This window comes from Mugil cephalus, chromosome 19, assembly GCF_022458985.1.
Source record: "Mugil cephalus isolate CIBA_MC_2020 chromosome 19, CIBA_Mcephalus_1.1, whole genome shotgun sequence".
Classification (NCBI taxonomy): domain Eukaryota; kingdom Metazoa; phylum Chordata; class Actinopteri; order Mugiliformes; family Mugilidae; genus Mugil; species Mugil cephalus.
Genome location: NC_061788.1, coordinates 2,978,456 through 2,990,984, shown reverse-complemented (window position 1 = coordinate 2,990,984; position 12,529 = coordinate 2,978,456). Strand labels below are relative to the sequence as shown.

The following is a 12,529-nucleotide window of genomic DNA, read 5'->3' as shown; positions in this document are numbered from 1 at the left end:
GGGAGTAAAACCTGCATTAACAGCTACACTGAGCAGTAGTTGGGTTAAAATGTTACCAGAAAGTCATGTTTATGGACAGATTTACCGTCTGCAACAACACCTGAAAGAAAGATATGTTCCTATATCCCATAAATGCAGTTTGGAGTGAATGAAAACAGTTTCGATGTGGATGAAAACCGGCTCAGAGCTGAGAACGCCACATTAGCGTTGAGATCTTGTGGGTTTCTATCAGTCTGCTGGACGCAGAGTCGAGATTTGTGAGCCGCAAAGAAATGGCCAGCGGTTGAGTGGCCATCGCTTCTCTATTACAGAGATCCTGTGTGGTCTGATTTTTTTTTTTCAGTGCAGAAAACGCTGAGCTGATCCTCTCGTGAACTTATTTAAGATAACGCGTGCATCCACGCCGACACACGCACGGGCATAATCAGGATCAGAACAAATCACGGTAAGTTTGCTCTCGGGGCCAAAACTACTTTTTTAGACCTTCCCGCATCTGAATGAGCTTTTAACCCCAAACCGCCGGCTCGGGGTCACCTCAGGTTAGCAGCCACATGCTGAGGTTAAGTGGACTGAGACGGACCAACAGCTGAAAAGGTTTAAATAAAGAGCTGCAAACTAGGAGGAGTTGTTTTCTAGTGTCTGGAATACTTCCATCATTTAATCAGTAAAATCTTCAGCTACCAGAGTGATATTTTTTTTTTTGAGAATGGTTTGCGTGTGAAGTAATTTAGCCGTGCACGAGGAAGAAGGGCGATGAAGAAAATAGCTAAGGACAGAAATCTGCTGCTGCTTTGAGGGAGAGGCTGGAGAATAAAAATAAAAACAAATGTCCCGACATCCTGCAACGAGCAGAAACTGAGAAGCAGCAAAACTCCTGGTGCAACAAACTGCAGTTCCCCAAACGTCCACTTGAGGCTGGCTGTAAACGCGAGTCATCTATAGCTACTTTCTTAATGCATTTTTTCCAAACAGCTCACTTGTAGAAAAGAAATTTAAGTTATGCTTCATAGGTTGCTAGCTGTCTTCTTGGCCTCAATCACTTCTACTCATCCTGAGTCATGTTTTTAATTCGCTGGGAGTTTAGGTGGAACTCGGCCAAGATGGCGACGGCCACAGCCACCAAATCTATTCATCAGGAGTCCCTTAAGTGACGTCACAGAGAGTTTGTCCATCTTTATCCAGTAAAGAGTCGGTGTCAGGATCAACGAGCAGCAGGTTCCAGGCTAACGAGAAAAAATGTGCAGGTGCATAATGAGCATGTGACGTACTCATGCTGAGCTTCAGGTGTCAGTAACCAGCCAAATGTAGTAGAATTTTAATCGTGATCATGATTTTGGCTGCCATGAGTAAATGAACTCGATCATGGGCGATATTTACATTTAAAATACTGTACATCCAATCAGGCAGTTTCTCAACCAGTAGTCAGCCAACCACCAGGGGGCGAACCCATGGTTAAGGCTTCATGAAGCTGCCTAAATAACAAGCGAGTGCACCTTGGAAGTTCCATTTTGCACTGAAAACTGTTCAAATATTGTTTATTTTAAAGTAGTGCAATAAAAATACAGATGTTTTCCCCAATATGATGAATAATCGGGATTACAACATTGATCAAAGTAATCGTGATAACCTCAGACCCTAATATGTAGCGAAGCACCAACAAAAGAGCCAAAGAAGAAGAAAACTGCAAACTGGTAAACACGAATGAAAAAGATACTTAAAAAATCAGTTCTAAACACTTAAGGAAGAATTTTAAACATACTTGTTTTAGCAACTGCAAAAATTAGACTTTAATGTAGGAAAAAATGAAAGCGTTTCAACACCTCGAAGGATTCTGGGTTGAGTTTTGCTACTGCTGAGGATGTAAACATCCTCCACGCCTCTAATATGTCAGAATCTGGTTGAATTTTAAGATTATTCAGCTTCTCATACTCAACTCTGCAAAACTATGACACAGGCAATGATAAAAACTTCATTTATTTTTTTTAAAAACAGAAATAAATGAGTTACCATGACGACCAGGTTTTCGGTGGTAGCCCCCAGCGCCTCCAGAGACTCGGGTTCATCGGAGGGTCTCTTGTAGTGGAAGGCCGTCCCCGCGATGTCAAACTTCCTGGGCCAGTCGATGGTCCACGCTCCGTTGATGTAGTAATCATCCTCTTCAGATTTCAAAGCTACAATCACAAAAACAGAAGTGACGTCATTGCCATTGTTCCTCTTCATCACCTTCATCACCTCCATCCTCCTCCTCCTCCTCCTCCTCCTCCTCCTCCCTGATGTCAGTGACGGCTTTGACGTCTCAACAGAAACAAACACACACACACAGAGGACGAGACGCTGCCAACGAAGACATTCACGAGCGCCGACACGTACATGCGTCTAATTTAAGAAGAGAAAGACAGCACAGTTCAGGTGAAAGCCAGGACGAAGCTCATGAATACCACTCTGTCTGGTTGTCAAAACAAAAGCCGGTCTCCAAGCACAACAGATCTGAAAATATCCACTTTCTCCACATTGAAATGGGGCCAAATTGAGGAGAAACAGTCCAAACAACTGGCTACTCTGACTCTGACTGGAGCTCTGCAGATCCCCCTCTGCAGCGTTCGCGCAGTTTACACGAACAATAGTTTACCGCTCTTGAACGTGTCTTTTTCTGCACATCTGGCACTGATTGAGGGCATTGTGATTTCTTAAGTTTACACACGTCTTCGCCCGTGTCCCAGCCTCTAGATTTATACTGTCTCATTTAGTCAAACTCTTCTGACCTAAATAGAGACGACTCAGACAATGCTACACAAAAGAAAAATATTATCATTATCACTGAGGTCACAGATGAGACTCGGTTGCAAATTGCTTGGACGGGAAAATCGAGTCCGACGCAACCGCCAAAATTGCACTCTTTAAACTTTGATATATAGACATCATATCCCCTTGTAATCCTGGGGGACCAGGCAGCTGTCACCGCCGCCCTATAAATCTGACGCAGCTCCCTGGTTCAAAGTGTAACTTAAGCCCTCCATCAACACCATCCGCTATAAATTCAACACGCTGTCACATGTCTTTCTCTCGCTAATGAAAAGACACAGGGCCGGCTTAATTGAATCTGGTCGTCTGATTTGATTTGGTTCCGACGCTGCCAGGGTTGCAAACATTTTATTATTTTTTTAATTATTATTTAGTCTGAAGCCGAGCGGATGAGTCCCGACGTTGCCAAGGGAGCTGTCACACATGCAAAGATTCAGATTTAAGAGTTTTACTGTTTTTGTGGCTTCGCTTAAAGCAACGGGGGGAGATTAAGCGATGGCATCCTCTCGTTCGCTTTCGACTAAGACACAAGAGAATCCCTGGAAATGTGTTTGACACAGAACGGAACAGATAATATGAAGCAGCCCGATGGATCAACATTGAGAGGAGGCTGCAGACATGATAGTGGATCTATAGACGCTCTACATTGATCTATAACGTACAGGGTGGAATATGTTACCTGGAACAATCACCAGGTTACCCTGCAAGGCTAGTTTTACGCAAGTTACGTGAGACTATTACAGTAACAACAAGCAGCTTCACCAACTATGAGGGAACAATAAATGGTTTATTGGACTTTTTAATGCTGATATTTTAATTTGACTGTTGGATCAGTTAAGTGACATCTATGCGATATGTTTTGTTTTTGTCCTTTTAATTTGACTTCTTGTTTCAGAAGTCTATGTAATACTTCATGCTTTTGTAAAACTTTGCAGCATGTAGACCCCAGGAAGACTAGCTGCCACCTTGGTGCCAGCTAACAGGAAACCGAACAAAGAATAAAGACATTCAACGCAATTTCTGATCCTAGTTTGCCTGTTGCGTAAAGAAACCAATCAAACACTGTGACTGACATGCATGCTAATGCTTACAGCAACCAAAACTGTGGTTATGTGATGGTTTTTACTAAAAGCTAACATTAGCATGCTAACATGCTCTGGGCACCAAATTTCATGGCAACCTATCCAACGGTTTCACTAATAAACAAGCTTAAAGTCAACGTCACCAAGACGCTAGAGTGGAATTAAAGTATTTAGGATTCATCCTCTAGGTACCATGAATATCTGCACCACATGTCATGCTAATTCATCCAACGGTTGTGTAGATATTTCACTTAAAAAGGTCACTACAAGTCAATCACATCAACGCACCGGAGGAAAATGGAGGAAATCGCCTTGATGGTTTATTATCTGAGAATCAAAAAACCCAAATTATCCAGAAACTAGATGGAGATTAAATGCAATCAAAGCAAAGTCCTGAGAGTTTAGCTATTAAGCTATTTCACTTAAAAGCAAAAGTGTCATCCCTGATAAAGTGTAAGAGGAAAATTAAAGGAACGTCTTTAGGATTTGTCCTCCAGGTAAAATTAATGAATATCTGCAGCAAAACTTCAATAGTTGTGTAGCTATTTCACTTACAAACACAATAGTCAAGGTGCTATTGGGAAATTAAAAGAAATCACCAAAGTCTTCCGGGTTTATCACCAAATATTTAACGGGAATCAATCTTAGAGTTGTAAATATTTAACATAAAGTCATGAATGCTTCGCCTGGTGTAGGAACACTCATCAAATGTCCAGATGTGGTTAAGATACACCAGTCTGGACCATCCCTGGATGACACCCAAGGCTAATGAAATACTCCTTAAAGTGCTAATTACACCGTATGTGTGATCTTACCAATATAATTCTTTGACATGGCTACTTCTGTGATCTCAATGTGAACGGAGCCCTTTGGGATCTGAACCACCTCCATGTAGCCTGGAAGAGAAGGACGGGACGTGTTGTTAAAGGTTTCCATGCATTTTACAACCCAGACAAGTTACATATCATCATGTAGAATAAATTCTGAATCACCCAAAAAAGGACAAAGCCATCCTGCGGGAGGACAAAACAACCCCCTCCTTTTTTTTTTTTTTTTGTAACATTAATACAGACACACACATGCACACATGGTATTTTTAGATGGTTTACTAGCCATACCATAGAAGGAGAAATATGTTTTCTCTCCCGCTCTCTATAGACGACCTCAGGCTACGGCCGAGTCCCTATCTCTGGTCCTGGTTTCTTCAGTGAACGGTTCAATTAATGGCACAAATGTTCTGTTCTGATCTATATTCTGACCGGATGGTTCCGAATATGCAAAAAACACACGTGGCTCCGTCCCATCAGTGGGCGACAAATGCAAAAAACAGCCGTGGGAGATTATCTTCCTGCCTTGTTTTTTATTTTATTTTCTTTTTTTCTTTTCCTCTGCAACACATCAGCTGACATCTAAGAGAAAAACCTGAGGCGGCTGCTGTGTCTGACCTCCTCTGGGTAGAGACTCGTTGAAGAGTCCCTCGGTGGCCTCGCAGGTGCTGCCGTCGCCTCCGCACACTCGGCATCGGTCTTCTTTAGCGTCGGAGCCCAGGATGTTGTCGCAGCCCACGTGCTTTGGAGAAAACAAACACATTCAGAAATATGTTAAAGTTGGAATAAAAAAAAAATGGGGGGATTCAGTGTTGGAGAGTTTGCATCAACGTTCCTGCTTTTGTTTGTTAACAACCACAGTTAGCTTAGCATTAGGGTTGCCAACTCCCTGAAAAGTAATAAATAAGGGACCGACTACGACTGACGACCGACTAAACTGTCCCTGGCAAAGAAGAGAAAAAAGATCTCCACCTCTTTGACCATTTTCTGAATTAGCTGGGAGTTGGGTGGAGTCGGACCAAGATGGCGGCGTCCAGAGACACCACGCTGAGCTTCAAAAACACGCCTCAGGAAACATATGGGAGACAGTCACTGATCCAAATGTAGCATAAAAACACCCACCATGAAGATTATTAGTTAAAGTGCATGTATAAATCTCTTTAGCACGTACATGAATCAAAGAAGTAAGTTTAGTTACTGAGCCTGAGATGGACTAGAAAGAGTATTTATGTAACTTCACCCTTGTTTCCAATCTTGATGCTAAGCTAAGCTAACCAGCCGCAGCCCTGCAGAGTAATATATAACAGAGTCAACAGAGCGATGTTGGTCGTCTCATCTGACTCTCAGCACGAAGGCAAATAAACACATTTCCCAAAATGTCAAACTATTACTTAAAAACAAATAAAGCCTGGAAAAAAACTGAAAAAAAGCCGACTGAGTGGCACAGTGTGTGCAGGAGGGCTTTTCGGGAAGGATTTGTCTTGTTTGTTTATAGAGGAAGTCACCAGAATGCAAGGCCTTCCTTTTTTTTTTTTAAATTTTATTTATGGAGCATTCACTCGGTCCCATGGAAGCACAATCTTCTGAATCAGAGTCAGGCCGACTGAACTGAAGTCATGCAAAATGCGTGTACCCTGAAATGTTTAAAGGTTCATTCTTAACCTTTGAAATGAAGAAATGAAAATGCCAAAGAAAATTCTTTAATTCTGCACATGTCAACATCAACCACTGCTGCTTTAGCCTTGAAGAAGAACATGAGTCTTATCTTGTGAGAGCTACGTTAGCGGCTGTTAGTTTCCCGGCAGGTGTTTTTAGAAGGTATGAGGGCTATTAAAAAAAAAAAGATGGTCTCGGTGTAAATATAAAAAAGTGTTGGCTTCAAAATAAACTTTTATGTGGAGGCCGTATGGAGCCCATTAAATCTTTATCTGTGCTCATTTTGGAGTGATTGCTTCATGGCTTGATTGGTAATGCCTCGGAGCTTCACGGGGGGAGGGGGGCTGGTATTCGGTAGGTTCTTTCGACTGAAGGTTTTCATTATTCTGCCTCGAAGAGCTGCAACACTCTGCAGTGTTTTCTGTGGATGATTAGGGCTAATGCGCTACATGCCGCATGAAAAGGAGACATTCCTTCAGTTCACTTCAAATATTTCAGTGCATCCAACAACACAACTTTTATTCATCAGTGCACTGTTTGTTTGTTTGTGTGTGTATATATCTCTACAGTGGAGCAGTAAATTGAGATTTTATGTAAATGTGGATTGAGCCACAGCAGAAATCAGTAAATCTGGTTCATGTGTATGAAATGCGTATTTATAGCGATATATTCACAAATCAACAAAGGTGCCAGTTGCAGGATTAATGGGTCGCCGAGCTGAAACGTTTCTGGCAACTAACCATTAATTAACATTCTTAGTTTCACTGTGTTTGGTCTTAAAGAGTTAAATGCAGCTGAGCCTCTATTTGAGCCTCAGTCCCAGAGAAGCGTCACCGTTTCCATGGACGCCAAATAAAATCATCCGACAACACGTACGAAACGGTAATCTGAACGTTTTCGGTGGATTCAGTGGAAGAAGAAGAAGAAGAAGATGGAGCCATGTTTTCAGTCTCCACATGGATCCCATCTTGGTTCATCCTTCCAAAAGATTAAATGTTTTAATAGTTTGTTGTTTTGCAGCCTCCGTGTTTCTGTCCCTCCTGGAAACTCGTCACATGATATAAGGGCGTTTGTTAATACTAAGTTTGCAAACTTCAGAGTTGATAAATTGGACCCTGGACTCTGGAGAAAAGGAGGACACGGCAGCAACATGCTCGATGACGTCTGCAAAGTGCATTCTGGGATACCTGGCTGCGCTACGTCCACAGAAGCTACGTCACATTCTGGGTGAAGCAGGTCAAACTTTTGGACTGTTCTTAGATTCATACTGACCTGGAGCAAACATGCTCAGAAAGAACGTTTTATTACGACCGGAGAGAAACCGAACCAGAGTTTATATGATTATCAGGAGTTAATCATCTGTTCTGACTGAGCTGGTTACATGAGGCGCCTCCCAAATGTCTTTTACTTTGGCCATAGAGGTGTTTACTTGCAGCTCCGGCATAAGAAAAAAAAATGTTGCTTGTGATATTGTGCCACAAACATCCTGTAAACCACAGGTCTTCTGCAGAGGAGCTGCAAAATCTTTGGTTGGTTAGACAGGACCTGTCAATCTAAGCTTCCTGTACACAGTAGGCCCCGCCCCTACCGCTGCTGCTGAGCCAATCACGAGGCAGCATATTACACGCTGACTCTGTCAGGTTCACCGCAATTGGCCGAAAGTCTATTCAGGTGAAATCCAGAAGCATTATTAGCAGAAGAGAAGCTAACAGTGCAGCTCACTCCCATGAGGCAAACTACTGAATATTTGAACCTGTGTATTATGTAAATAGCTTAATATTGAATGCAAAATGATGATAATAATATTTATTTATAAATAGCACTAGTTTAATATAGAACATATATAGTAACGGGGGGACCCTGCTTAATCTCCATCAGTTTGGGGTCTTTGCTCTGCACTAAACTAAAGGACTTTAACCTGATTTCGTCTGTTTAAAAACTGGGAGATTGGCCCTTTAAGTGAGAGGATCTGCAGACTCAGCACGTATTAAGTCTATTTCCATATGATGGCATGTTCATAAAACACAGCATTCCTGATCGGGAAACCGTGGCTCGAGCACAAAAAATATAAATCTGAGAAAAAGATCCCAGTTGTATCATCGCGGCGACTTTAACAAAGAACGAGCCGACGCCGGGATTTTAACGACCTTTAAGCTACTTATGTGCGTTAATGCGGTGTGAAGGATTTCTGCCGTCACTCACGCTTCCACTCCTCTTTTAGACCTCTGCTTCTTACTCTCTCCCTCGGCCTCTTTCCGCAGCACATGTGCACATCGCAGCAGCTTTGAGTGTTTTCTCGGAGCTTTCCAAGCAGACAGTGTTCCAGAGATTTATCACAGCGTGGCAGCGAAGCCAGAGAGCCGACCTCTGGATTCAGACTGGAAACAAACCTGTAATGCTCCTTTTGGGGTGGACTGGAGGGGGGAAGGGAGGAGGGAGGGGATATTCCACCTTCTCTGTGTTTTCTTCCCATTAAAGCCCACATCATGTTGTGTTTTTATATTAGAATTTGAATAACCACGCCGATCGAACCGCGCGGTTCAGGTGGGAGTCGAAGCTCATCTACAGGAGCTCGTGAAAAAACAAAGGCGCCAAAAGACGCTTCCAACTCCTTTCAATAAAACCTCACTTCGCCCTCGTTGTTATTAAATCACTCTTTTCTTTCCTTTTTTTCAAACGTGCACTGCGCAAAAATGATTATTCAATAAAAAAAACAATGATTTTTGTGGTTTATTTACGAAGAAACAATCCTATTCGAGGCTGCAGGGAGCTGATAAGAGACAGAAAGAAAGAGAAAGCGTCACTCGATCACAATCACAACTCAAAGGCCTGATTGTTCCTCGCCGGGAGAATGGTGCGGCCGCTTTTCTTTTTTTTTGTGTGTGTTGCTCGGGCAGTTTATACGTTCAGTATCTGGAAAGCAGAGCTGTCGGAGATAAAAAAAAAAAAAGAAAGAAAGAAAGAAAAAACCTGGCAGAAGCCGAGGGGCTGAGGAAACTCTTGCAGGGTCAGTTAATGGAGAGATAATATGTCGCTCTGGCAGAAGCTCCACAAAATATCAGTGACTAAGGATAATGTCAAAACATGCTGGGTCAATTCTTTTCTTCTTCTTCTTCTTCTCTCTTCCGTTTTATTGTAGTTGATGTGGAAAGTGATGGATGTGTCAGATTGTGTTCTGGCCCGGAGCCAGAAACGCCGTCGCTGCCTGAATCAAACCAAGATTACTCGTATATTTATATCCGCTAACAGTTTATATCTGAGGACCGAAGGCGGGTGGAGTCCTCGAAGACGCTCCACCGCTCATGTAAAGACGGGTGGAGAGCATCAAACCGGTTTTCCTCCATCTACAGGTGTTAATAGGCTGCACAGATGTTCCAATTTAAACCCCGACTCCTCTGTTCATCTGTTTCTGCTTGTTTTTGTATGATATATATCTTTGATAGAACCTGCTTTATGAATAGCATTGTCACAACGTCAGTGTTTATTTATTCAGTTTGTTGGTCCCAATTCAATAGTTTACTTTTGGTTTTTACAGACTAGTCGGTATACTGCTGCACCGTGACGATATAAACATGGACGCCTCCTAGAGGACAGGTGAGCAAGCTAGCAACGGTTCATGAAATACAACTAAAGCACTACTGCAATGCATCTGAAAAGACGTCGGCTAACGCTACCAGAGGAACGGTCCAAATCCTCTGGACATCAGTCAGTAACAACTTCACCAAACGTCCTGTTGTAACAGAGAGAAGGAGGCTGGACGTCAACTGTTTGATTGAGTTATTAGAGCTTTAGCTGCTACACTGTCCCATCTAACAACATTATTACATGCTATTGATGGTGCTGAGTTGCAGCCTGTTTTTATACAGGCTATACATATCTGCAGCTCTCAGCATATGTATTCAGGTCAAGAATATAGATTTCATTACTTAGTTTTTAATTAGCAACTTAGCTTGACTTTCACTTGTGCAACCTCTAGTTTATGCCCTGGTCCTTTGTCAAGCTCTATGTTAATTCTTCTTGGATGTATCTGTTGTGCCCACCTACGATTACACTGATACCTTTTTGTTTTTCTTTTAGTTTTGCTTTATTTTCTTGATCTTCTTTGATTTATTATTTCATTAGTTTGACCAATGGACCAAAAAGGAGACGCGTCGTCCATTTGTTTTCTACAGTCAATGTTCAAACCACAGCCAGCTTCATATACTGAATACTGAGGTATATCAGAGAGAGTCTGTCCAACTAGAGAATGGAGCATCTGAGCTGTCTCTCTATGCTGATTGGTTCTGAGCTGGTCACGTGTTTCATGGGCGCCACGTTAGATACATCTAACCAATATTCACCCATAGAGAAGTGGCAATAACAGAGAATAAAACTGGATTAAAAAGTTAGACAGACTTAGTTAAAGGATCAGGAAAACACAGAGGAATCTTCCCTCTGATGCAGCAAACATGGCGCCCATTGGAGTTGGACAGACTCTCTCTAATATATGACTCTATTGATGTGTACAGACTACTGCCACCTGTTGGTAGGGAGTGTTATTTTCTCTTGCAGAGTAATGTTTTGGCACCAAGAGGCAGCATCGTAATCAGCTTTGGTTGAGCCATTCGCTTTACACCAAATGCGTACGTAGTAGAAGTAAGAAGTGCAGAGTTGGAAGCTGCCTTACCTTACACTCTCCATTGATGCAAATGTCCAGAGAGTCTGCCTGACACCGGGTGCCGTCTATGACTGCAGGCGAGCGCTCGGTGTAGAAGTTGTAGCCCTCTGCCAAGCAGTTCAGTGCACAGGGCTTAACACCACCTGGGACACACACAGAGAGAGAACACCATCATCATCATCATGTAGCTCAGCCTGCACACAAAGAGCACGACCTCGATATAACGACGTCGTCCCTCGACAATAATAATCGTCCTCCATCAGAAACGCCGTAGCGCGCCAACAACAATTCCACCGACATCCACGCGTAGGTTATCTGCTGTTTTCGCATGGCGGCTCCCAGCACACGGAGCAACGCGAGTCGGGAGGTGATGGATTTGACAAAACAGACCCCTTTGATGAACGAGATCAGACTTGAGCTCTTCCATCCCCGAAAGGAAAACAAGAGCTGTGTTTACATGCTTCTAGCTTTATCACTTCTCTTTGAGCTATTTGTGTTTTCAGTTAAGTGGATATTTTCCACGAGCTGCAGAGGGGCAGTAGTGGGGGTGACACCAGGCCCGCACTCCTAAACTCCTGCCAAATACTATGATGGCAAAATAGCACTTCCATCCATTCTGGCTGGGACGGGCTCATGTTGATCCAGAGAAGCCTGAAAGAAAAACGAGTCCCAGTGCTCCTTCTGGGAGATTCTTGACTTGAGATGTGTCAAAATGTCAGTTCTGCCTGTAAAATCTCAGGCTGGAGCAGCAGCAGCAGCAGCAGCAGCCGCCAGGACAGCGAGGGTCGTCAAACTCTGCTCAGTGTAGAGGAATCTAAAGAATTCCCTACGCATCAAACAGACCTTCAATCCGCTGGTGTTAACAGCGCACACAAGGCAGAGCGGCCTGCAAATCCTCTTTTTGTGACACAAAGGATGACGGGAGGATTTCAGACTGCAGACTTCACGGAGCGAGCTGCTGCAAAGCCCATGTAGTAGTTACCATTCCAGTTTACATCAGCTAAAGCAAGAGGGGTTAAAAATGACTGGGAGTCCTTGAACGAGGGAGAAACAAAAAAACTTCCTCGCGGGATGAGAGTGGAACTTTTTCTGGGTGGAGGGCTTTGAATGCACCGTCTGATGTGTCATTTTGTGCAACATTTTGCTCTACTCCTATAAAACAGAAGGCTACACTGGTGTCAATGAATGCATTGGACAGTCCTGCACTAAATCTTGAAGGTGTTCAGTATTTGTTTCAAATAAAATGATAAGAGATGTTGATTCAATTGTGTTTCCATTCTGCAGACTCCACGACCAATCAGTGCAGGTCTGTTAAATAAGAATACATTTACTACTGTCCTTAATGAAGTGGCGCAGAGAGATATGCCCCTTCATCAGATTCAATTTCAGATTTAATATCTGTCTATAGTAGCATGCTAACGTTCACCGTCACTTGGCTCCTTTCTCTTATTGGTCACTAAATCCTGAAATATCCGGGGGTTTTTTTTCTGGTTCCAAGCATCCTG

The 12,529-nt window shown here is 42.9% G+C and overlaps 1 protein-coding gene across 1 annotated transcript in view; it reads right to left on the bottom strand.

The window, feature by feature from the left end:
• Positions 1–12,529, bottom strand: part of adamts6 (ADAM metallopeptidase with thrombospondin type 1 motif, 6) — a 67,063-nt gene that overhangs the window by 14,033 nt on the left and 40,501 nt on the right. The window contains exons 16-19 of the mRNA XM_047570681.1: positions 11,034–11,167; positions 5,330–5,453; positions 4,700–4,780; positions 2,008–2,171 (exon numbers count right to left, since the gene is read on the bottom strand). Coding sequence (XP_047426637.1) covers positions 2,008–2,171; positions 4,700–4,780; positions 5,330–5,453; positions 11,034–11,167 — 503 coding nt within the window. The remainder of the gene's footprint in view (positions 1–2,007; positions 2,172–4,699; positions 4,781–5,329; positions 5,454–11,033; positions 11,168–12,529) is intronic.